Raw genomic sequence first — 25,501 nt, 5'->3', positions numbered from 1 at the left:
GAGAGAATTAGGATTTAATTTATAGAGTAAAAATCCAAATCTAAATTAGATTTGGATTCGGCAAAATCTCTGCGGCTGCCTCGTCATGTGTCGGAGAGGGAGAGGGGAGGTGGTTGCATGTGCAGCGCACGTGCACCCTCTTCTCTCTCAATTTTTTTTTTCAGTTCTCACACGACTAGTAAATTGGTTTTTCTCCTATATTTTTCAGGAGATAGCAAGTCATGTATCGACAATAACAGTAACAGAAGTTTAACGTATAATAACTAGTTCTGCTAAATTTTGCAAAATCTTAGTCAATCTAGAGATACCAATGCTATCATCTTCCTAACCTCTCTAGCTTTTATGTTCCGCTGAAGTTACTAGTTTCTTTTATTTTGTTCTTAGGAAATGATAAGTAATATAAGGAAAATCAAACTATCAGAGTACAACACTCTTTGCTTTCTGGATCCAAAAAAGGAGATGGTATCTATCTTCTTTTTAAAAAGATATTCCCTGCAACCCTATAGAAGATTTATCTAAAAAGGATCCTATTAAGCTGCTGATTTATCTAACCACTGCATGCTTGACATTTTCAGTTATTAAACGTTTTAGTAAGGATTGCTGTGCCGAACGACATGGCCCATGCTACAGGGAGCCGGCACGTTGCCAACGGCAACCTCCGAAATCAATATTTTAGGGTGATAGGCGAACATTGCAATGCTAGGCGGAGGAAGAAGATGAGAAGCTGGCCTTCGCCGCCACCTCTGCTGGCGCCAAGACCATCTCCCTTAAAACCCTAAAATGGAGAAGAGAAGGGATCTCATGGGGTGGAGGAAGAAGATAACTCTTAGCAGATCGGATTTATCTCCCGATCCGCTTAAGTTAAGATCCACTTTCTTAGCGGATCTTGACTTACTTCTCAAAGAGGATCTGAGAAATAAGTTAAGAGATGCTAAGAAAATAGATCTTAGTTTATCTTCCAAGCAGATTAGGAGATAAACCCAATTTGCAAGAGTCATCTTCTTCCTCCACCCCGTGAGATCCCTCCTCTTCTCCATTTTAAGGTTTCAAAGGGAGATGGGTCCCGCGGAGGTGGAGGCCAGCCTTTTGCAGTTTGACACGAGAAATGAAGGCGGAGACGATAGAGGTTACAACAATGAGGAGAGGCAGAGGCGGATTGATGCTTGCGGCACAGCTGGGGCATGGCCTGCCGTGCCGACGACATGACCATCCTTGTTAATATCTATTAAAAAAGTAGGAGGTATTGTCTGTTGCCCTAACGTACTATAACCAGTGAGAGGTCAGTTCCAGAAGTATATGGGAACATCAAAAGGTATTTGTAATTATATGTCAATAAAGATGATCTTAGATTGTGGGAACTAGATGTACTGTCATAGTTCACATTTGTCTGCTATGTTGATTTATGTTCTTCATGCAAATCAGTTACTCTAACCATCTTTTGTTATCATCCTTCACTATGTTACTATTATTGTTGTCAGATTTCTTATATCATTGCTAGTGAAAGGATTTCTTGACTTTTACAAGTTCCTATTTTTTTCTAGATACTTGCTATTAGCCTATTACGAAAATACATCTAATTTTGCATTCTCTAATATCTGCACTTTCGGAAAATATTTGAGCACGTGACTATTTGATGCTTCATTTTAGTTGAACTCTAGATTTATTATTGTTCTTCAAGTTGCATATATCTTCATTTATCCAGCATCAGCCTATAATGCAAATTATCCTCTTGCTACTGCATTTTTTCGTTCCATTTTATAACTGTCCTTTTTAGAAATATTAGTGGGGATATCATTTTTGCTAACATTCCTTTGCTTTGTAAGGGATTCATCCTCATTCATGGAAACTTAGGGTTATCATCATTTAAGGTTGATATGTGACTAAAGTACAAAAGAATTTTGAGTATATGTAGAGGAGACCGCATAATTGACTGATTGGTAAGGGCTGAATTTACCAATTTTCACTTATCTCATAATGCAAGTTTAATATGTTTTAGAACAAATAAATAAACAAATATTTCAGTATAAGGAAATGCTTTGATTTGATTTGGACCTAGCATTATTGATATTATATATATATATAATTTGTTCTGATCATGAACAAGTATCTGTGTTTCACTGCATTAATTGGTCTGCCTTAGTTCGATGTATTTGCAAAGCCTTCTATGCTAAGTTGGCGAACTTGATGTTTAATTTTGAAACTCACAAAATATGGTCATTTTTAAGGTTAGAGTGTTAGTTTTTGTACTGTTGCTACTCTTGTCAATCCTAGTATGGTCCTGTCTATTCCTTATTGTGCTTGAATAATGCTTCCTTTTTTTATGGTTGGTTCTTCTTAATCGCCACATTGACTGCGCATCTGCAAAATCAGAAGCTCGTGAGTTGGTGGAGCACTTTGTAGAGCTACCTCCCGAATTGTGTTCTTTGAAAATTGTTGGGTTCTCAAAAGATATTGGCAGTTCTTTGTCTTTGTTGCCTTCTCTAATGCATCGGCTGGAGAATTTACTTGTGGCCATCGAGTTGAAGGATGTGTTGGTATCATCTTTTCCTGAAGCTTCTGAAATTAGAGCTGATTGTGTAAGGCCTTTTCCATCTAATCTGTCAATCCATATAAAGTTATGTTAAAAGTTCATGTGAGAACAAAAAATATTAGTCATGCTTATTGAAACCTCATACTCTAAGCAAGTGAAGTAAATATCAGATCCTACAAGCACTCACTACAGAGAAATGCTTGGAGCGGCTTTCTTTGGAGAGGTTTGAAGTCCTTGGAGATGCCTTCTTAAAGTATGCAGTTGGCCGGCATAGTTTTATATCATATGAAGGCCTGGACGAGGGGCAACTGACCAACAGGCGTTCAATGATAGTAAATAATTCCAATCTTTATGAACTAGCTGTTGGAAAAAATTTACAGGTAAAGTTAAACTGAATAATGCCATTCATGTCTTATAGAATAACTTTCTGGTTAACAATCTAAATTTTCTCTTTACCTGGTGTGTAAGTTCTTGCTGGCTTATTTTTGAATGGTTTTCCTTTATAAGTACTTTATTAGAATTTAGTGTTTTGTTACAATTCCTGTATTGTCAGCATGATAGAAGATCGTAATACTTTAATTGGCAAAACATATTTTGCCCATAAGGCTGGTACTTTCTCTGTTGGCTTATCATATGAAACCTGGTAATTATCTTTTGCAAAATCGACACCTTTTTACTGGATATTGAGAATCTGATATGACTTCTGAAAATTAATCATGTACAATTGATCAATTTAGATGTTGAAAATATGTCTAGTTCTTTCCTTAGACAAGAGTTTATTTTTCTTACTTCTCTTACAAGTTAAAACCATTACAAAGGCAGGAGTAACATTTAGGGTATTATTTCTAGATTAGTTTGAGCATATGAGGCATGGACAGGACATGTATGCGACACAACTTGCAAAATATGGATATACCTATACGTCAAATACTGAAAAAAAGAAACAGTGATACAATATGCTTAGGATGCCCATATATTATATGCTTGTACACAAATAATGTGTGCCTATGCATACAGTTATGCAAGTGAAAAACTTCTTTTATAGAAATATGTGACATCACATACAAAGGCACATCTCCAAATTATTCAAAGAGGCACTGGTTAAAATAAGAATCTAGAGCATCGGAACCTTTTCCCGTACTATTGGGTCCTATCAGCGTGGAGCATTTTCTGTTTAAGATCTCTACTCAGGACTTTGTCTATCATTCTATGGGTCTATTTATTGATTATCACAGCTTATATGCAATTACTTTGATTTTCCAACCCTCTTGTGGATCCTTAAAATGATGTTACCTCATAGTATCAATATTAATCCCAGATATTCAATTAAACTGGAATTAATTGGAGGTGGAAGAGTACTCACCAAGGAGTTGTAGGGTTGTCTTTGTGTGCTCTAATGGATGGATCCAAGATGATGACCTCGACGAGGTATGGCAGGAGGAAAAAGAATACGAAGATGAGGAGGGAGAAGATGATGACCGCCTCCCGTAGAAGAGGAGCAAGCCTAGGGTTTTATAGAAGAGTAGTAAGATGAGTACGACTAATCGTGTTCAAACCTCATCTCCTAGAGAGGAAGAAGAAGCACTATAGACCATGTGCCTATCGGGTGCACCCAATTTTTTTTTCCGGATATTAAATCTATTTTCTATCTTTTTCTCATTATGAAGACAATATATCAAGGTTCGAAAAATTGGGATTGGGATCGGGATTGGCCTTCCGAAAAAATGATATGTATTGGCTGGATCGGTCGTATCGGCAGGATCGGTCGCCTGGATCAGATCAGACTTTTTAATTACATAAAATTTTAAAAATGCAAGAAAACTTCTAAAAAATTTAGAAAAAAGTTTACCAAAAATAAGAAAAGGAAAAAAGAAAAACTAAGGTGCAATAAAAATTGAAAAGAAGAGATTAGAAAGAGCGTGAGTGGAAGAAAATAATAAAAAAGCATGATGCAGTGAAGAAAAAAAAAGAAGAAGAAAAGGGAGAGAGTGGAAGAAATGAGAAAACTGAGAGAAATAAAATAATTAATTAAAAAATTATATACCGGAATTTATCGAAGTTCGCCAGAGTTTGCTAGAGTTCGTTGGAGTTCACCAGAGCTAGATTTTCTCCATAAGGGAAATAATAATTATATATAAGGAGAGAAAAAAAGAAATAAAGAGTAAAAGAAAGAAAAAAAAAGTAAGAGAGAAAGTGAAAAGAAAGAGTGAAAGAGAGAAAGAGTTCAGATCAGGCCTGGATCGGAATCAAGTTCGGCCAATCCCGATCCAGATCGGCTGATTCGTATCGGGATCGGTCGATACAGCGAACCATGCAATGTATATTCATCAAACATGTTAAAAGTTATCCCTGAGGTATAACATAAGACCATATGTACATCAACACCTCCCTCAAACTTAAGGTGAATCAAACACGCAGAGTTTACCAACAAGATACTTAAGATGAGGAGTAGGATATGAAAGATCAGCTATTTGCTCAGTAGAAGATATATTAAGAGGACTGATAATGCTAGCAGGAAATTTATATCGAAGAAAATAGGCATCCACTTCGATATGCTTGGTCTGCTCATGAATTATAGTATTACATGCAATCTGTATAACAGTCTTAATATCACAAAAAAAGAGCAGTAGGCATTAAACACCCATATCACCCAATAGACGACAAAAATGAATGATCTCCTTAGCAGTAGTGTATAATGTTCTCTACTCTGCTTCAGTACTAGAAAGAGAGACGACGTCCTGCCTTTTGCTTCGCTAGGAGATAAGAGCCACCAAGAAACAAGCGGAACCCAGTGTTGGAACAATGAGTAATAGGATCTTCAGTCTAATCAGCATCATAATGGGCATGAAGAATAAGAGAAGAATGCACATATATCAAAAGATAGAGAGTAATAGTCCCTCGCACATACCCTTTGCCTTGCTGTCATCTCATCTTTGCCCTTGCTGCGGATCTTTTTGTTATTTCGATCCATTTGGATCATCTTCTACTTCAGCACCTCTTCCTCCTATAGCTAAAGCGAAGGCAAGATGAGGCAGGGCAACGACAATGGCAGAGCGAGAGTAGGGCAATTATGGCAGGGTATGTCTCTCTTCTCCTCTCTTCTTTCTCTTTCTTCTCCTTTCCTTTTCTTCTCTTTCTTCTTAGCCATGTTGGCTGGGCCATCATCGACACACGGTGTGCCAACAGGTGGCTGGCACAACACTTGCCAACGACATGGCAATCGTTGGTTTCAGCTGTTATATCATTAAATACTACAATCTGACTAATCAAATTAGAGACATACTTTTCTGTAATACAAGTATGCCTCTGTTGCCCGAGCAATCTCAATACCCAAAAAATAATGTAACAATCTCTAATCCTACGTCTAAAAATGTTGAGATAAGTGCGTCTGTAGAGACATAATGGAAGACAAATCATCACTTATAATAATCATGTGATTTATATAGAGTAAGATAATGACTCGCTTTTATGGTGAAGACCACATAAATAAAGAGTGGTCATGAGCACTCTCAACATAACTAGCCTCAGTAAATGCACGATATAGTCGCTCTAACCAAGCATGAGGTTCCTACTTGAATCCATAAATAGCATAACAGAGGTGACAGAAATGAGAAAAAGTAATAGACAGACTAGGCAGAGGTTGCATATATACAGTTTCATATAAATCACCGTGAGGTATAACATATGACCATATGTGTCACGACCCAAAATAGGAATCATGACCGGCCATGCATCTCAATATGCTTGAGATGCACGAAGCCTTATTAATACTCTCTACGTGTACGATGACAAAATAAATAAATAAATAAGAATGTGCTATATTAAATTTTATAACTAATTGCAATAAAAATATAAATCAATGTTAATGTTTTTGGGTCTCTAAACTAAATAAATAAAATGTCTAATCTAAAACATAAAATCAAAAGAGCGGAAAGGTAAATAGGTGAATCCTAAGTGGAGGTGGAGTCCGAGTACATCTCGCTCAGTCGCCCCGCTGACTATTACCTGAAACAAATAAACAAATATAAAAATAATAAAAGAACCCGTGAGCCAACAACTATAGCTCAGTGAGTGGAATCCACTCACTTACCTAATAAATTTTAATTCATATTAATGCTGAATAAATTAAACTAAAAGCAACAATATCCATCACAATATGTAATAGGCATGCTCTCTGAATAATAACAATGATAACAATAGAGAGAGATATTACTACTTGTAACCTTACACGTTTTCAACATATTAACATCTTTTAATATTTATACTGTCATATGTCTCAATGGGTCTAAACCTTGTGGATCCACATCAACTAGAAGTCACCTCGAGATGACACTCGGGACTTTTCTTCATAGCTGATCCGATTAGGGTCATCAGAGGGTATCACCCTGTGATCAACACACTCTGTTTTTTTCTCTAACCGTTGAGAGAAGTTAGAGTCACCTAAGAAAGTCATCGCAGTGATCTAATTTAGGACTTTCCCCTGGACTTCCAGATAGACTTGAGTCACCATGGAAAATCGTAAACGATTTATACCAGGACTGTTCTCTAAGTCGTATCAATACTAGTCTCATTTTTCTTTTTACAAATTTCAATATTTGCACGAAGTATGGTGATGCACTGAATATAATAATTAAATGCACACAAGAAAATAAAACAATTAAATTTTCGCACGTACGGATGAAATAAATAGATTTGCACACAGAAGTTACAACAATTTAATTTTTACATATAAGGGTGAAATAAATAATTTGCACACAGAAAATTTACATGGTCTGACAAAAATACGAAATACAATAAAATAAATATGTGAGTGAACCCACTCACCTGAGTCTAGGCAAGACAACCGAAACCTCAAATCTCTAGCTCACGTACTAGAATTCACCACCTTAAATAATAAATAATATTCAAATTTTTAATTTGAATAATAACAATATTTTTAAAATTTAAAAAAACCAAAAATAACTAAAATGGGTTTAAAAATTACCCATTGGATTGGGCTGGGCTGCTGGCCCAGCCCAATCCAAAAGACATCAACTAAATCGGATTGGGTCGAGGCCCGGTAGATTAATTGGTGGGCTCGGGCTAACCCGCAGCCCACCAACTTAAGTGGTTCGGTTCGGATTTGTGGATCCGAAATCCAAACCTGAACCGAACCCGACTTAAAAGGAAAAGGTGGTTGGCTCGGGTTTCACCCGAGCCCAGCCAACCCTTTTCTTCCCCCCTCGCGACCGACGCGAGAAGATGACTGAGGGAGAAGGTGACCGCCGGCGACCTCTCGTCGGCGACCCCTTCACGACCACCTTTAACCTCTCCTCTCCCTCTCACCCTTCCTCTGTCGTCCTCACGAGGTGAAGGACTCATCACCGACGGCCGACGCGGAATCCAACGCCGATCAGAGCCACAAGGGCCCCGTAGAAGACATCTCCGACACCAGGCTCGGAGCACGGAGCCTCCGGTGACGATGCGGTTGCGACTCGAAGCCGCCGGCCGGCCAGATTTGCCGACGAGGCCGAATTCCGCAAATTAGGTATTTCGGATTTACCTATTTAATTTTAAATTAAACTAGAGGGATGAGAGAGGGCTCACCGGGGAGGAGTGTGGTGGTTCCAATTTCCTCCGGCGACGCTCCGGCTGGCCGATTCCACGGCGACGACTCCGACGGTGAGGAAGAAGCGAAAGAAGGGAGGAAGGAGAGAGAGAAGAGGGCGGGGGGTTGAAGAGAGAGAGGATTAGGGCTAATTTATAGATTAGAAGAGGATTAAATCTAATCTGATTCGGATTAGATGAAATCCCCCCTTATCAGCCTCGACGCGTGCTGGAGAGGGAGAGGGGAGGGGCTGCACGCGCAGGGCACGTGCACCCTCCTCTCTCAACCCCTAATTTTTTTTATTTTTTATTTTTTATTTTTTATTTTTTTTTATTTTGGTTTTGACAATATGTACATCAACAACCCATACGGAGATAGCATGAGGTTGGCTTTGATTTCCCTAGCTAAAGAGCGTTGAGTGAAGCAAATGACTAGAGTGTGAAGATGAAGATTTGTTAAATAAAGAACCTAGATGGTGTATGCAAAACACTCATGCGAGCACTTGCTCACGTGCATGCTCATGCGCGCGTGTGCACACACCCACGCCCACGCAGATAGGCTCGCGCACACACACAGCTGTACACACACCCACACAGACATGCACCCATACACACACACACGCACACACACAAACACACATGCATGGTGATATAGAGATAGACCTTTTGAGCACTCTAACCTAAGTAGGTACAATTATCTAGTAGTCATATTGTTAATTATGTGGAAGTTGATTATCATTTAAAATTTTGAAAAAATGGTTTAAGGTGGTAATGTATTTCAATACATCAAGAAAATCTAGATATTCTACTGTTAACTATGTGAAATTTCTCACTAGATCTTTGCCCAAAGATTCCTGAAAGCCTACCTTTTCCATGTCTTGAACAAGTTGCTTTTATTTGTCTAGCGAACAAATTCATGTGATAAATGTTTGGGATATATTTCAAATAAATTTTTGGCATGAAGTTAAGCTGCAACCAAGAAGGTAAACAATTCTACTCACTGCTCTATCCTGTTGAAATGGCCATAGCCTTTATGGTAATTGTAAGTCCCTTTATTTTGCATTTGCCAGGACTTAGGCACCAAGGTTAAGGGGGTTGATGTAATTATAAATTTTTGTCAATTCTTTTGGTGTCCTCTCATCTTTTAATTGTGCTATAACTGACCCCATTTTGTTCTGGGTAGAGGCTTGAATGATAATTACATTTGTTATTGCTTTTGACATCAATTTGCTTTGCTTTTGTGTACTGGTGTGTTCTAGCTTGTACATATATGATATTGTATTCTTAAGATTTTCCATGTCAAAATCATTTACTAATTAAAACATCAGATTTTTTCTATTTACATTTCTTTCTTCAAATTCAGGTGTACATACGTGATCAGGTCTTTGAACCAACTCAGTTTTTTGCACTAGGGCGTCCTTGTAAAATTGTTTGTGATGTTGATAGAGAGTCAAGTATACATCAAAGGAAAACTGATTCCATGGCAGATGGACAAGAATCTGGTAATAAGAAATGCACCAAATCCCATCATTGGCTGCATAGGAAAACCATTGCAGATGTTGTGGAAGCCCTTATTGGAGCATTTCTTGTTGAGAGTGGATTTAAAGCTGCATTTGCATTTCTCCGATGGATTGGAATACAAGTTGATTTTGAAGCTGCAGAAGTTTATAGAGTTTGTGAATCAAGCAACAATAACTTGTCACTTATCAATGTTGTTGATGTTTCCGAGCTGGAAGAGTTGATTGGTTATAGATTTAATCATAAAGGTCTCATTCTGCAGGCACTTATACATCCTTCCTATAATAAGCATGCGGGAGGATGTTACCAGGTCGGTATCACCAAATATTGGATCTCATTTCCAAGAGGAGGTTTATTTGTTTGTTTAATTGCTATTGCGAGCTTGCAGATTATAAGGTAATTCTTCACTGTTGTAATTTATGTACCTTTACCCTCTTACCAGAAGCTGGAGTTTCTTGGTGATGCTGTCTTGGAATATTTGATAACATCATATCTCTTCTCAGCTTATCCAGACTTGAAGCCTGGTCAAATAACTGATCTAAGATCAATAACTGTCAATAACAATTCCTTTGCACATATAGCAGTGTCGCGATCCCTCCACAAGTATCTCATAAAGGATTCAAATAGTCTCACTGAGGCAGTAAACAAGTTCAAGAATTTTGTTCAGCTTTTTGAAGCAGAAAAGGACTTGGTTGAGGAACCAGCATGTCCCAAGGTAATTCCATTTTTTGAAGTATGCTGGTCTTGTTGCATTTGTGTAGCAGTCCAGTCTCTTACAGAAATACAGAATATCTTTTGTCTTTGCGTCCTTTTATCCTTATTGAATTGTCAGTGCTATCTGATTCTTTGATTAGTATCAAATAGGATTGCAAAGTTGAGCATGAACCCAACTGCTGTAGAAGAAAACAAGTGTGTAGTGAATATCTGAAAAGCTTCATACGAAACTAGGAAACCTATAATATATGGAACCCAACTCCATTTGCATGTTAGTGTAAGTGGGCTTCAGGTTGTCAAATGTATTCTCTCACATGTTTGATCTTTTATGTGAAAGTGTTGCACCTCTTTGGATTTTCATATTCTTTTTCATGCATCACATATATTTCATATATGGAGATATTGATACTATCGCGAAAACAGATTTAGCTTTTCTTTTCCTTTTCCCATGGTTTCTGCTTAACTTGGTCGGAGATTACTGTGTTCTGAAATCTATTTTGATTAGAATGAATGAATATCAGTTAATGACTAGATTAATTTACTAAACAGATTTTCTATCATGTATCCATAGCTTAAATTGTTTATCTGTGAACGTGCTTATGGGTATTTACCTATCTTCTGTTTGTTGTACATGCTGTATCTACCATTTTGGGTGCTGAAGTCTTCTTTGCTGTCCTTGTACAGGTACTTGGTGACATTGTTGAATCTTGTTTTGGTGCTGTACTTCTAGATACGGGATTTGATTTAAATCGTGTTTGGAGCTTAATGCTGTTGCTTCTAGGACCAGCCTTGAACTTTTCCAGTTTCCAGGTTAACCCTGTTAGAGAACTCCGAGAACTTTGTCAGTCTTATGATTTGAAACTGTGCCTTCCAGTTCCAATAAAAGATAAAGAGGGTTACTTTGTCAGAGTCGAAGTTGATATAAAAGGTAGCATTTTGACTTGTACTGCTACCAACAAAAACACAAAAGCTGCTAGAAAAATGGCTGCACAAGAAGCACTTTTGAAATTGAAGGTACGGAAATTCGAGATTTACTGTAGTTTTCATTATGAATATATATAAAATCATTTGCTAGATTCATTGAAGTTTATTTTCAGGCTTATGCATTGTGAAACTGTCAGTATAGTTTCAAGGGTGATGAACTTGGTAAAAATTGCTGGTCATTTGCTTTTCTTGTCAATCTCTTTAATACACTTTCCTACCTTTGTCTTTGGCAACTTGTAAAAAGTTCTTAAGTCCTAAGAAAAGCAACTAATTAACTTGGAGCATCCATGAGTTTATGAAGAACATGCATTTCACCACACATGTAACAATATGAAATAATGTATGTGCATTTATATTCCAACATATATGTGTAACATGTACAAACATTGATGTGTATGGTTAATTCTTACATATGTTATCCTCTATAACTGTCACGACCTAGATTTGAAATCATGATTGATCATGTACCTCAGTAGACTTGAGATCAAGGATGGCTGTGCTAGCAGTGACACAACACTTGGCACGAGGTGTGCTAGTGGCACACTCTGTGCCGAGCCGTGTCGTTCTTGCCGTCCGGCACAACATGTGGAGCCCTTTTTTTTTTAAAAAAAGTTTCCTAGTTTCATCAATCATCATAAAATCAACTTGAGTTTTCATGCATATCTAATATTTATATCATATCATAAGAAAACTATAAAATTTCTATTTGTATGAAGACTATATGAGACGTTACAATAAGCAATACTATTAGTGGACGAGCAATGAAGATTATCGACAGTATTTGGTGTAACATTATTGTCACGACCCGAAATCAAAATTATGACCGGCCATGCACCTTAATACGCCTGAGATACACAAAGCCTTACTAATACTGGCAAGGATAAATAAACGAAGAAGATCTGCTATATTAAATTTAAACTAATTGCAATGAACATAAAAGAATGTCATTGTTCGTCTCTAAACGAAATAAAATTAACAATTAACAATTAATCTAAAACATAAATCCAAAAGAGCAGAAAGGTAAATATGTGGGTCCTAAGTAGAGGTAGGGTCCTAGTGCATCTCACTCAGTCGTGACGTTGACTATTACCTAAGATAAATAAATAAATAAATAATGAAAAGAAAGAAATTCATGAGCCAACAACTATAGCTCAGTGAGTGGAATCCACTCAAAAACCAAATAAATTTTAAACATTTTATAGTGTTAATAAAACCCAAGTTCAACAATATAAATAACAAATTCCAACATGCATGCTCTTAAATAATAACAATGATAACAATAGAGTTATAACTTGCAGTCTTGCTCAGTTTCAGCATATTAACATCTTTTCAATGTTTACAATTTCATTTATCTTGGATCCACATCAACTAGAAGTCACCTCGAGATGACGCTCGGAACTTTTCCTCATAGCCGATTCAGTTAGGGTCATTAAATTGTATCACTATGTGATCAACACACCCTGTCTTTTTCACTAACCATTGAGAGAGGTTAGAGCCACCTAGGAAAATTCTCATTCATTCTAAGACTGTTCTCTAACTCCACCAGAGTCACCTAAGAAAGTCACCGTAGTAATATGATTTAGGACTTTCCCCTAGACTTTTAAATAGACTTGAGTCACCAATCGCAAGCGATCTATACCGGGAATGTTCTCTAAGTCATACCAATATTAGTTTTATTTTTTTTCTTTTTACTAAAATTTAATATTTGCACAAGATATGCCAATGCACTGAGTGTGATGATTAAATGCACACAGAAAATGTAACAATTAAATTTGCACATAAGAATGAAATAAATAAATTTGCACACAGTAAATTACATGGTCTGACAAAGGTACAAAGTATAATAAAATAAATATGTGAGGGAACCCACTCACTTAAGTCTAGGTTAGATAATTGAAATCTCTAGTCTCTAGTCCACGTGCTGAAAAATCACCACCTTTAAACAATACAAAAATAACCATAATTTAATTTTTATCCCTAATTAAGTTTCTGAATTTTTAAAACTAATAAATGACTATAATGGGCTGAACAAAACCTATTGGATTAGACTGGCTGTAGCTGGCCCGCAACCCACCACCTTTTTCTTCCCCAAAGAGATCGGTGAGGGAGAAAGAAGAGAGGAAAGGGAAGGGAGAGAGAGAGAGAACATTGTCGGCGACTATTGTCGTCGGCGGCCTACCGACCTCGTCGAAGCCTTCCTAGCAACCTCAACAACCTGTACTAGAGGAGGGAAGGTCGATCATGGTGACCAACAGTGGAAGACTTCCACCCATGGCCGACCACAACCCGAGCCACGAGGGCCTCCTGGAAGGTATCATCGACACCAAGCTTAAAGCGCGAAGCTTCCGGTGACGGAGCAGTAGCGACCCAAAGCCACCGGCTGATGAGGCTGCAACACTGAAATTAGGTACTTCTAATTTACTCCATTAAATTGAAATTAAACTAGAGGGATGAGAGAGGGCCTACCAAGGAGCGTGATGGTCCCTATTTACTCCGGCGATGCTCCGACGGGCTGAACCCACGTCGTGAATCCGACGGTAAGGAAGAAGAAAACAAAGGAGAAGAAGAAGAGGGAAAGGAGGCAGGGGGGTTAAGGAGAGAGAGAGAGAGAGAGAGAGAGAGAATTAGGGTTTAATTTATAGATTAAAAATTCAAATCTAATTTGATTCGGATTTAGTGAGATCTCTGTTGTGCCTCGTCGCATGCTGGAGAGGGAGAGGGAGAGGGGAGGGGGTTGCACGTGCAGCGCACGTGCACCCTCTTCTCTCAATTTTTTTTTCGGTTCTCACAATGATCATGTTATTTTTGTGCTGGCAAATGAAATATTTGATCCTTCTCATCATGTTACGTTCAACTAGATATTAGTTTTAATTATTAAACTATTATCAATTAATATTATGCGTTGAATGTTATTAAGTGTTCAATTATATTATGGAGTATTTAATCATATTATGAAGTGTTTAATTGAATATTAGTTTTAGTGAATGTCTTTAATCATATTATGTGTTAAATAATATTTATATTTAACTATTATTTTATCTTTAATAAAATTAGTCATTTATAAAAATAATCTAAAGATAAAACACTATAATATAGGTTCTAATCATGGTTCGAAGGATCGGCTATAGGGATTGGGTGGGATCGATCGATCCTCTTTCTCTTTTTCACTATTTCTCCTCTCTCTTTCACTATCTCTCTTTCTCTTCCTACCATAGCTATTACTTCTCCGAAGTAGAAATCCAACTCGAGCAAACTCCACCGACGCATATCCAACTCTGACGACCTCGACTATGTGATTTTTTTATTTTATTTCTTTCTCTCTTCTCTCTTCTCTCTTTACTTCACTATAGTTTTTTTCCTCTCTCCTTCACTATGGCATAGTTTTTTTTTCTTTTCATTTCTACCACTCTCCTTGTAGTAGTTTTAAGTAAGTTAGTACCTTTTTTAGTTTTTAGGCTTCATATGTGAGTAATTATTATTTTATTATTTTCTCATTTTTTTAAAAAAATTGGAAATTTTTTGCATTTTGAAAATAATATTTAGAATTTTATGTAATTAAAATTAGCCAATCAGATCCAAGCGGCCAATACGGCCAATCTGACCGATACGACTGATATGTATCAGGCTGATCTTGATTTTTCAAACCTCGGTTTTAATACATATATCTAAATCAAAATTCAAAGATTGGCATGCCGAAAACCAAAAAATATTTCTAAATATTTAAAAAAATTTATTAAAAATATTATAAATACATGCCACTAGCACATAGGGTCGTGCCACTAGCACAGCAATCGTTTCTTGAGATATATGAAGCCTTAATAAATAAACTTTCAAAATCTATGATATACAAGAATTCAATATGAACTACCAACTCCAAGTCAATAATAAATACCAAAAGGATAATATTGGAAATCAATTTAATAACTAATGACTTCTCAAGTAAATTAAGTCAACAAATAGTGTTTAAATGGAAACAAAAATGACTGATACAATTGAAAGTAAAGGACTAAATTCTAAGTGTAGGTAGAGTCCCAATGCACTACGCTTTAGTCATTACGCTGACCAGCATCTAAAATGTTAAAGAAAAAATATTATCAGCCAACAATTATAGCTCAATAAATAGAATCCAATATGTTGAAAGACGATCACAGGTGGTAGACGGTTACTCCATCGCATAGTGTCTAGGCAGTAAGTGGGCGCAAGGTGGACACTAAGGCGATCTAGCATTTTTAAAACATAAAAAATCAAAAATAATTATATATGATATATGATAGATGATATATACTAATATTACATATGTAAAAATTTCAATAGTGCAATACACCAAAATACTCATGATCATAATTCCCAAAAAATAACAATTCCCAACCATAATAACAAATCTTTATATATCTACTACAATTACTAAAGGTAGAATTGGGCTTATCGAAGGCTAAAGGCTACTATGGCTTTAGGCCTAGCGTGATGCTTCTTGGACTTGGTCAAGTTGGAAACATCTAAATAAGAAAAAAGGATAACAACTCACTCCCACCCACCACGTGTCGCCCAATGACTATCAAATCTTTCCCCTCTTCCCTCACGTTCTTTTCCAATTCTCTTCTCAAATGATACCAAATAGAGTAACAGGCAATCGGGAAAGCAAACAATGCTAGTAGCAGCATCTAATGACTGAAGACATCAAATCCATGATCCTCACAAGGGCCCCACCACACCCCAAACCGTCATCATTGCCATGCTTTTCCTTGTCGTAGCCTCCTCTTGACCCTCTTTGGCTTTGCCCTAATAGCGTCTTTTCGCTTAGTGGGGCGAATCGTCATGCACCGCTCACTGTTGTGCATCGCTTGTCGTCCACCTTTGAGAGAGGAGAGAGCTCGAGAGATGAGGGATTGAGAGAGATTAAGGATTTCTCGTTCTAGAGATCAAATGGAGAAGGTTTTTTGTTTTATTAACAAAACTGCTAAATAGATGAACTAAGCATGCTCATAACTAGAATGATAAGGCACAAGTAATAGTAATGTGAATAATAAAATGATAAATAACATGTATTTAAACATGCGGAACTTCTCAATGTAAAATAAATGTCATAAGTCTCATTTGGGTATGTGCCCCATGGATCTTTATCAACTAGAGTTACCTTAAGATAACGCTCCAGTTAGGGTCACTAGAAGATGTCACTATATAATAAATGCATCCCCTATCTCTTTCATTAACCATTGAAAGAAATTAAAGTCGTCGTAAAAAGTCTTTCTATCTAATCTGAGAATGTTTCCTAATCCCGCTAAAATCACCCAAGAAAGTAATCACAGTGATCTAAAGCAGGCGGGTCTCTGGACTTCTAGGTAAACTTGAGTCACTTCAGAAAGTTGTGGTGCGATTGATACCGAGACTGTTCTAAGTCATACAAGTCACAACTTAAGTTTTTCACTAGCTTTTCATGATCATAATAATTACTATTTGCATGAAGAATAGCATCATAAATATTTGCACAAACGTACGAAGATAACATGGCAGTGTAAAAGTATAGAATACTCACGAAATAAAATGTGAGTGAGTTCACTTACTTGAGTCTAAGTGGAATAATTGAAATCTCCATCCAGATGCAAAGAAAAATTGCCACCTTTAATAATAAACAAATAGTATATTTTGATTTAACCATAAATATTTCTAAAATTAAAACTAATTTAATTATAAATTAGTCCCGATCAAGACTGAATAGTTGGGTTTGGCTGTAGATTGTGGCCCACCAATTGCAGTAATTTGGGTGAGCTGGGTTGCAGCTCCCGCAACCCATTTGATTAATTAGCATGGGCTGGGCCGAGGCCCAAACCCAATATTTCAAAGTGGGTTGGGTTGCTCAGCCAATCCAAACCATACAAAACTCTAAATGAAAATCTACTCAGGTTGAGCCCGACTCATCTTCCTTAAGGGATCACTATGAAGGGAGGGAAAACTATCAACAGTCCACATCGACTGTACCAATCGCTACTTGCTTGAGGTAGAAGGAGGTCGGCTGGGTTGATCGATGATGAGAAGAGCTATCCATGGCCGTTGGCCATGGTGGTTAGCTATCTAACTAACAAGACTACAAGGGCAACCAGTCAACCACAAAGGATGGCAAAGGACTCTCATGAGAAGAGGAGTTCGTCTAGGAGGTCGCATGCAACAGGCGATAAAGGCAGTGGCAAGATGCAAGCCAAAAAGCTAACGGAAGTTGGATGGCGTAGCCTCCCTCGATCACTTATAGGAACCATTTGAAAGTATCCACAACACAAGGGTGACAACGGGAAGCTTCTCACACTAGAGCGGTGGCGACCCAAAGCGGTCAATTGGCGAATTTCACTGACGAAGCCACAAATGCCAAAAACAAAGGTATACACTATTTACTCTATTAAATTCAAATGAAATACATGGCATGGGAGAAGGGACCCATCGGTGAGTTGAGGGGTGCATTTCGATTGTTTCAGCGGTGTCTGGTGATTTGATCCCACAATGGATGCTCCAACAAGGTCAAGAAAAGGAAAGAGAGAGAGAGAGAGAGAGAGAGAGATGATGACATGGGGAGGATAGGAATAGGGTTAGGGCTTTTATAGAGGAAATTTCTAGGGTTTGAATTTGATTCGAAAATCCAATGACTCACCGAGAAAATCGCACCCGCTTCCTTTGTTGCGTAATGGGCGAGGAGAAGAGAAAGGAGGTTTACGTGCAACGAATGTAACCTTAAAAAAAATCGTTATTGTAATAACTGCTATTTCCACTTTATTGGATATACTCATTTGCTATTTTGTCTCTAAATCCTACACACTCACCTTAACATCCTCACCTTGACTATAACAAACATAATCATATGTTGCTTCCTTGTTGCCCCACATTTGATTTCATAAAGCATGGTTGGTCTTGCTATTGTCTAATGGACATTTCTCCATTGTATTCATTCCGTTAAACTATCGATCCACGATATTGCAAAAATTTCCTCTAAGGTACTTTACCATCATGGTTTATTTTTTCACCATCTTGATGTCTTAATTTACTGCAGTATACTTTCCACGTATTTTCTTAGCTGCACTTGTTTAAAAGCTTTATCCTCTTTAAGTTTCTTCTCCATGTACTACCTCAATATCCAAATCCTATCCTAAGATTATTGATTAAAACACCAGGGAATTATGCAGGGGGTGTGTATTATCCATTGTTGAACTTTATGGTCAGGCAAAATAGAGTTTGTCAATGTTAATGTTCAGCTTATAATTAGGGAAGAAAGAGAGCAAGATAGAGGACATGTTTCATTTGTTATGCACAAGAATGGTCGTGCTTGTGGCACAACATGTGCCGCAGCAGTTGTCATCCATGCCGCAAGAGTAGAGGTTCTAACTTCGGCCCCGTGCAAGAGAGAGAGGAAAAGGGAAGGAGAAAGGGAGAGAGCTATTACCATGCTACCTTTGCCTACAGTCGTCATCACTCTCCTTTCTCTCCTCATTGGTGTGCTAGGTTGGGGTATAGACCAGAGAAGACAATGGAAATGGCAACGGGTTGACAAAAGATCCACAATATAGATACTTTTATCTTGGCCCATTAAGAGCTTTGAAAAGCTCGCTTTCAACCTCCGTTAGGGCAGGAGAAAGAAGAAGAGAGAGAGAGAGAGAGAGAGAGAGAGAGAGAGAGAGAGAGATGAGGCAAGGAGGAGAGAGGACGGCGACAGCTTCACAGCAATGTTGTCCGTCATTACTCACTTCCTTCGTCTGCTTTGCTTGATGCTAAGAAGTGATAGGAGGGGTGTCATGCAGCACCCTTGTGCCACATATTGATACTACACTGACATGACCATCCTTGGTATGTGTAACAAAAAGAAAACCTAATTTATGATATCTAGATGTAAGTGTTTCAATAAAATTTGTTGGTCTATTATTTTACAATGGAATAATGTATGAACTACTATGAAATGTACCTTACAGTTCTTCTATATTTCAATTGGTAGTTGATCATAGAAAGTTCTGTAAAAGAATTATATAAATATATTAGAGTGGTGCTTGGTGCAGCGGTTGACAAAGCCAAGTGGCAACTCTTGTCCTTGCTTGATCCTCCTTTGCCAAAATAGGGAACAAGCTTAGGATGAAGCTAATAGTAGCAAGCAATAAAATGACCAGGATGATCACAATGAGTGCACATAGAACGCGATAAGTGATGATCTCGTCCAGGCACATGAGTGACACAAGCAGCAGTCAATATTAGGTGTGACTAGTATAGAAGCAAGAGCAACACCAAGCACTCTCCATGGCAAGAGAAAGCGATATAGTGGTGATTTGTTGAGGGGGCAAGAGACGCTGCCTAAGCTCCTCAACCTAAAACTTGACTATGGTATTGTCCAGGCTCGAGAGAGTAGAGCGATGCAATAGATGACGAGTTAGATCCCTAAATTACAAACGAAAGGCATTTAGGAAATCCATCAGATGATCTTCATCATAGTGGCGCTGAGCAGACATCGAGTCAGAGGAGCAGAGACTAGGCTCCATTGACGTAAGCTCACACTATATGTCAGTCATGCGTCTGACCTCTTGAGTATCGCGACGGAGCTGAAAGCGACGCATCAGATTTGATTGAACGAATCAACGACTGAGATGGGCCCAGATGACTTAAGAAGAAGTCAAGGTCTAGAGTTAAGGTCGAAACGATTGATCAACCTACAAGATGATGTTGGTGCAAATCTCCATGTTACACAGGGACCTGCTCATCATATATGGGGACGGAACCTCCGACTGAACAACCTTGAGTGTATCAGACTCAATAGAGGCCATAGTGGTGGTTTGGATGATAGTGCGAGGGGGAGTGTCATGACCCATAATAGGAATCATGACCGGCCATGCATCTCAATATACTTGAGATACACGAAGCCTTATCAATACTTTCTATGTGTACGATGGCAAAATAAATAAATAAAATAAAAATCTGCTTTATTAAATTTTAAAGCTAATTGCAATAACATAAAACAATGTTAATGTTTTGAGTCTCTAAACTAAATAAATAAAACTTCTAATCTAAAACATAAAATCTAAAGAGCGGAAGAGTAAATAGGTGAATCCTAAGTGGAGGTGGAGTCTGGGTACATCTCGCTCAGTCGCCCCGCTGACCATTACCTAAGATAGATAAATAAATACAAAAAATAGAATCCATGAGCCAACAACTATAGCTCAGTGAGTCGAATCCACTTGAAAACCAAATAAAATTCTACATTATATTAATGCTGAAAAAAATTAAACTAACAACAACAATATCCATAATAATTGCAATAAGCATGCTCTTTAAATAATAACAATGATAACAATAGAGAGAGAGTCACAACTTGTAACCTTTCATGGTTCCAACATATTAATATCTTTTCAATATTTATACTGTTATATGTCTCAATGGGTCTAAACCATGTGGATCCACATCAACTAGAAGTCACCTCGAGATGACACTCTGGACTTTTCTTCATAGCTGATCCGGTTAGGGTCATCAGAGGGTATCACCCTGTGATCAACACACTCTGCCTTTTCCTCTAACCATTGAGAGAAGTTAGTCATTTAGAAAATTTTCTCATTCATCCTAGGACTGTTTCCTAACTCCGCCGGAGTCACCTAAGAAAGTCACCGCAGTGATCTAATTTAGGACTTTCCCCTGAACTTCCAGATAGACTTCAGTCACCACGAAAAATCGCAAACGATTTATACTGGGACTGTTCTCTAAGTCGTACCAATACTAGTCTCATTTTTTTTCTTTTCACAAATTTTAATATTTGCACGAAGTATGGTGATGCACTGAGTATAATGATTAAATGCACACAGAAAATATAACAATTAAATTTTTGCACGTACGGATAAAATAAATAGATTTGCACAGGAATTGTAACAATTAATTTTTTGCACGTAAGAGTGAAATAAATTATTTGCACACAGAAAATTTACATGGTCTGACAAATGTATGAAATATAATAAATATATGAGTGAAACTACTCACCTGAGTTTAGGTAAGACAACAAAAATCTCAAATCTCTAGCTCACATACTAAAAATCACCACGGGGAGGAGTGTGGTGGTCCCAATTTCCTCCGACGATGCTCCGGCGATCTGATCCCACAACGACGACTCCGATGGTGAGAAAAGAAAGAAAACGATGGAGGAGAAGAAGGTTGGGAGAGGGGGTTGAGGAGAGAGAGAGGATTATGGTTAAATTTATAGATTAGAAGAGGATCAAATCTAATCCCATTCGGATTAGATGAAATCCCCTCTTTTCTGCGCCTCGTCGCGTGCCGAAGAGGAAGAGGGGAAGGGCTGCATGTGCAGAGCACGTGCACCCTCCTCTCTCAACCCCCAAATTTTTTTTTTTCTTGTTCTGACAGGGAGCATACCCCGCAAAGATGCCATTGATATGCTATAGAAGACGTTGCCATGGATGACTATCTCAATGGAAGAGGCCCATGTGATCCAATCCCGCTCAATGACAAGTAGAAACTCGACTAATGATACGCTCTCACAACCGAATGGAACAAAAGATGCCATTAGAAGGGACGGCAATCTATCAAACACCTTGAGAGCAATTCAAGATTTTCTCACTTTAGTCCACTCAAGCCTTTCGTCGAACAGCTGATGAGGGAACTTTTGAACAGTGCAGCAGAAAAAGAGAGTTGTGAATACAGTGAAATTTCGTCAAACATATGGTGGGTAGTTGCTGGTGGGCACAGTGCTGCTGCTGTCAGAATTGAAGAGATGAGACCGTGGTGGCATGATCAAGAACAACAGCCTGCAAAGGACTGCTGCGCTGCTGCTGCTGAACAAAAAGAGGGTGGAGACCGGTGGCTGTGCTGCTGCTGAAAACAGTGGCAGCTGCGGCTGCCATTGTTGCTGCTGCTGCAGAGGCTGCGGTTTTGTTGTGGCAGTTGCTGCTGCACTTGTAAGGAACTAGCGCCGAGGAAGAAGAAGACGACAGGATGACCAAGCTCAAGGGGGCCGAAAGGCCCGAAACGCACACAGCTGTTGCAACTGCTGCATCTGCAGCGGAGGTGGAGGTGGAGGCTGCGGCTGCTGCAGCAGTGGCTGCTGTAGTGGCAGCAAGCTCGAGGAGTGAGGGGGCAGCTCTCGAGCTTGACGATGGTGGAAAAAAAGATTAAAGAGGGAGACGGAGAGAGAGACTATTGAAGAATGAGAGATCCAACTTAAAATGTCCCTCGAGATTGGAAAACTCTGATACCATGAAACGATAATAGGTTTACTTTATACAAAGTCACCATGAAATAAGATAAATAAATAAAATATAAATCTAATAACTCTAAGAAGTATTAGAGCAGAGAAAGATAAATTTCTGACAAGAAAGAAAAATTAGAGAAATATATCAAAGTTTGTGATGGAAAGAGAGATAGAAGAAGAGAAAGGAGCAAGATAAGGCAATCAAATCTGACTCTGAACCAACTCCTTAATTTTTCCATATCTAAGTTTAAGTCTTGGAAAATGTTGGCAACTACTAATAGATTGACTAATTAACTGACTTTGTTGTGAATCTAGTTACGACTGTTTGAATCAAAGATAAATAGATAATAGACTGAATAATGCCCAAAGTTATACCAAGTTACCAACTGAATTTAACTCTAGAAAAAGGAAAAGAACACCATCTAAAAGATTACTTTTGATGTTATAGGCTTATAGGTACAATTTTATGTAACATAGATTTCCTTCCTTTAGTTCAACTAATAATATCTAGTGTGTTCTCTTTCTAATCTGAGTATACCACAGGTAAGGGGTATAGACAAGGGGCTAGCCCTCTCCTTAGTACTGGGGACATCTGGTCCATCCAACCACAAACTACTAGGGCACTTGTCTGTCTCATACACGGGCCACATGGTCTATTACTAAAAATATTGTTTCATGCACATAAGGGAAATTAAGACTGAGAATGTCTCATAACTCCGTGAGATCCCTAACCAATTGTATTGTGTATGGACTGGTACTATTGGAAAACTAATAATAAGACTATAATATTAGCACTTGAGAAATGGTAATACCTAATTTGAGGCATCATTATATGCTTTTGTGCAATATCCCTGAAATTAAACTCACTTTTTTAGACAAATAGCAGATCTTTGATATATTTGATTTACATGACTCTGTTTAAATACCCTAACATAGCTGATGTTATGCAGGCTCATGGTTACAAGCATAAAAACAAGTCGTTGGAGGATATTGTGCATTCAACTAGGAAGAAGAATGCAGAGCTAATAGGCTTTGATGAAGATCCCATTGTAATACAGAATGATAACTCCATTCATATTGAGAAGCTACAGATCCAGGAAAAAGAAGAGAATAACTTCTCTCTCCAATGGACCAATGCAGCTTGTTTGTCTTCCAACTGTAAAGCCTCTGTTTCTTCAAGAACAGGTGGGAGTTGTAAGGTTGACAACAGCAAGATCAGCATCGGAAGCAACGACCAACATGAACTAGTCATACAGCAATACGATCTTTCTAATGGGGTGGCAACGGATAGCAAACTAAATGGGATCACTAGTATGTTAATTCTTAGTCCTGATGATCTTATGAATAAAATAGTGAGAGTTTATGTTGAAAAGAATGGCAATTCATAAACATAGCAGTTGATAATGTTACTTTTACTGAATAGGTTCTGTGGATCACAAAATGGCAAGGTCACGCCTATTTGAATTCTGTGCTGCCAATTATTGGAGTCCTCCTTTTTTTGAATGCTGTAAAGATGAAGGACCAAGCCACCTAAGAATGTGAGCTCTATACTTGCTGATGTTCCATAAAAAGCTAATTCTCAAGACTCGGATTATTGTAGTTTGAGTTACAACTCCAGTCAGTAAGGAGCTAGTATATTGAAAGAAATTAATGCTGGACGCTATTTAATAATATAAATGTTGTCAGTATCAATGCTGAATAGAAACTATGATAAACAATCCTCTGTCTGTCTGCTATGCCTTGATATTAGAGTGATGGTAGTGGTAATAACCCTGATAAATGCTAACAATCCATGATAAGTTATCATGCCATTGGCACAAATAGATTGTAAGTAAGCATATCCTAGTTAAATTGCATACTATCTGTACCAATTAGGTTCTGTTAGAACATTTGCAATGTCTGATGTCCTATGTAGATCTAGGGGTTTCTTCACCAAATTCACTATTCACCTCAGCGAAATTTATTTTTCATCCATCTGATATATTGCTGTTTCTCTTTTGTATATGCAGGTTCACTTACAAGGTTATTGTGCACATCAAAGGAGTTACATCAACTTGTTTGGAGTGCTACAGTGAACCTAAGGTGCAAAAGAGAGCTGCACAAGAGCATGCTGCAGAAGGGGCCTTGTGGTATCTCAAACAACTAGGTTACCCTACCTAAACCCTAAGATCCATGTACCACCACACCATAATTTTCTCCCCTACTTTAGGAGTAACTTTGATTCTCCTTTTACCATGAATAGCACATCTATCAGTTTGGTTGTATGTAATGGCTAACCTAGTTAGGCTGGACTAGACCTTTTCTAGCAGCCTCATTTATCTTCCTCATGGGACGTAACTTTAGGTTCACAAAGTCTAGTCAACTAGCCCAATATGCATAGAAAAGAATTGTACATAACAAACCTCATATGTAGAGTGAGGTCTTTTGTTTTTGTGTATGTCTGTTCTTCTTATTTTCTCTTCTTAGATCAGTGGGGAAGATCCCCACCTATTTTTCATGTATGGCTGAGGAAAACATCTAGTTGGAGACAATCTTAAGCTCCTCTACTTTCTTCTCGAAAAATTGTCTTTCTCAATAGTGAAACTATTTCAGCAAACAATTTGGTCATGTCAGGATAAATGTACAGTGAAATGTACTAATTAGGTTGTGTTCACTTGTGGAACAAGGGTAAAGTAGGCATTTCTAATTTTTAATATTAGAATAAGAGAGCTAATACTAGTATAAGATATTGTAATGTTTAGTTTAATACTAGTATAACGAGTAATAATTATATTTGATGTGACATAAAGTTAATATGAAAGTATTGGAAATTAGTGATGTTTTAAACCAAATAATGAAAATACCATTGAGCCATCGGGAAATAATATTTTCAAAACTTCCCCACATTATACGACACTGTGTAGGTACTGGGGTTATAACCACACACTAGGGTGTGTAGAATAATACCTTACACTGTG

The 25,501-nt window shown here is 37.9% G+C and overlaps 1 protein-coding gene across 6 annotated transcripts in view; it reads left to right on the top strand.

Annotated features, from left to right (window-relative positions):
• Positions 1–25,106, top strand: part of LOC140793409 (endoribonuclease Dicer homolog 4-like) — a 72,140-nt gene extending 47,034 nt beyond the window's left edge. For 5 of the 6 annotated variants that reach the window (XM_073144881.1, XM_073144878.1, XM_073144880.1 and 2 more), the window contains 8 exons: positions 2,371–2,576; positions 2,701–2,910; positions 9,480–9,944; positions 10,077–10,349; positions 11,033–11,362; positions 23,495–23,855; positions 23,968–24,082; positions 24,554–25,106. In XM_073144881.1, coding sequence (XP_073000982.1) covers positions 2,371–2,576; positions 2,701–2,910; positions 9,480–9,944; positions 10,077–10,349; positions 11,033–11,362; positions 23,495–23,855; positions 23,968–24,082; positions 24,554–24,704 — 2,111 coding nt within the window. In that variant the 3' untranslated portion in view covers positions 24,705–25,106. The remainder of the gene's footprint in view (positions 1–2,370; positions 2,577–2,700; positions 2,911–9,479; positions 9,945–10,076; positions 10,350–11,032; positions 11,363–23,494; positions 23,856–23,967; positions 24,083–24,553) is intronic. The other variant, XM_073144877.1, reaches the window with a different exon arrangement.
• The last annotated feature ends 395 nt before the right edge of the window (positions 25,107–25,501 follow it).

This window comes from Typha latifolia, chromosome 8, assembly GCF_019914945.1.
Source record: "Typha latifolia isolate L0001 chromosome 8, TyphaL0001v2, whole genome shotgun sequence".
Classification (NCBI taxonomy): domain Eukaryota; kingdom Viridiplantae; phylum Streptophyta; class Magnoliopsida; order Poales; family Typhaceae; genus Typha; species Typha latifolia.
This window is presented reverse-complemented; position numbering and strand designations above follow the sequence as displayed.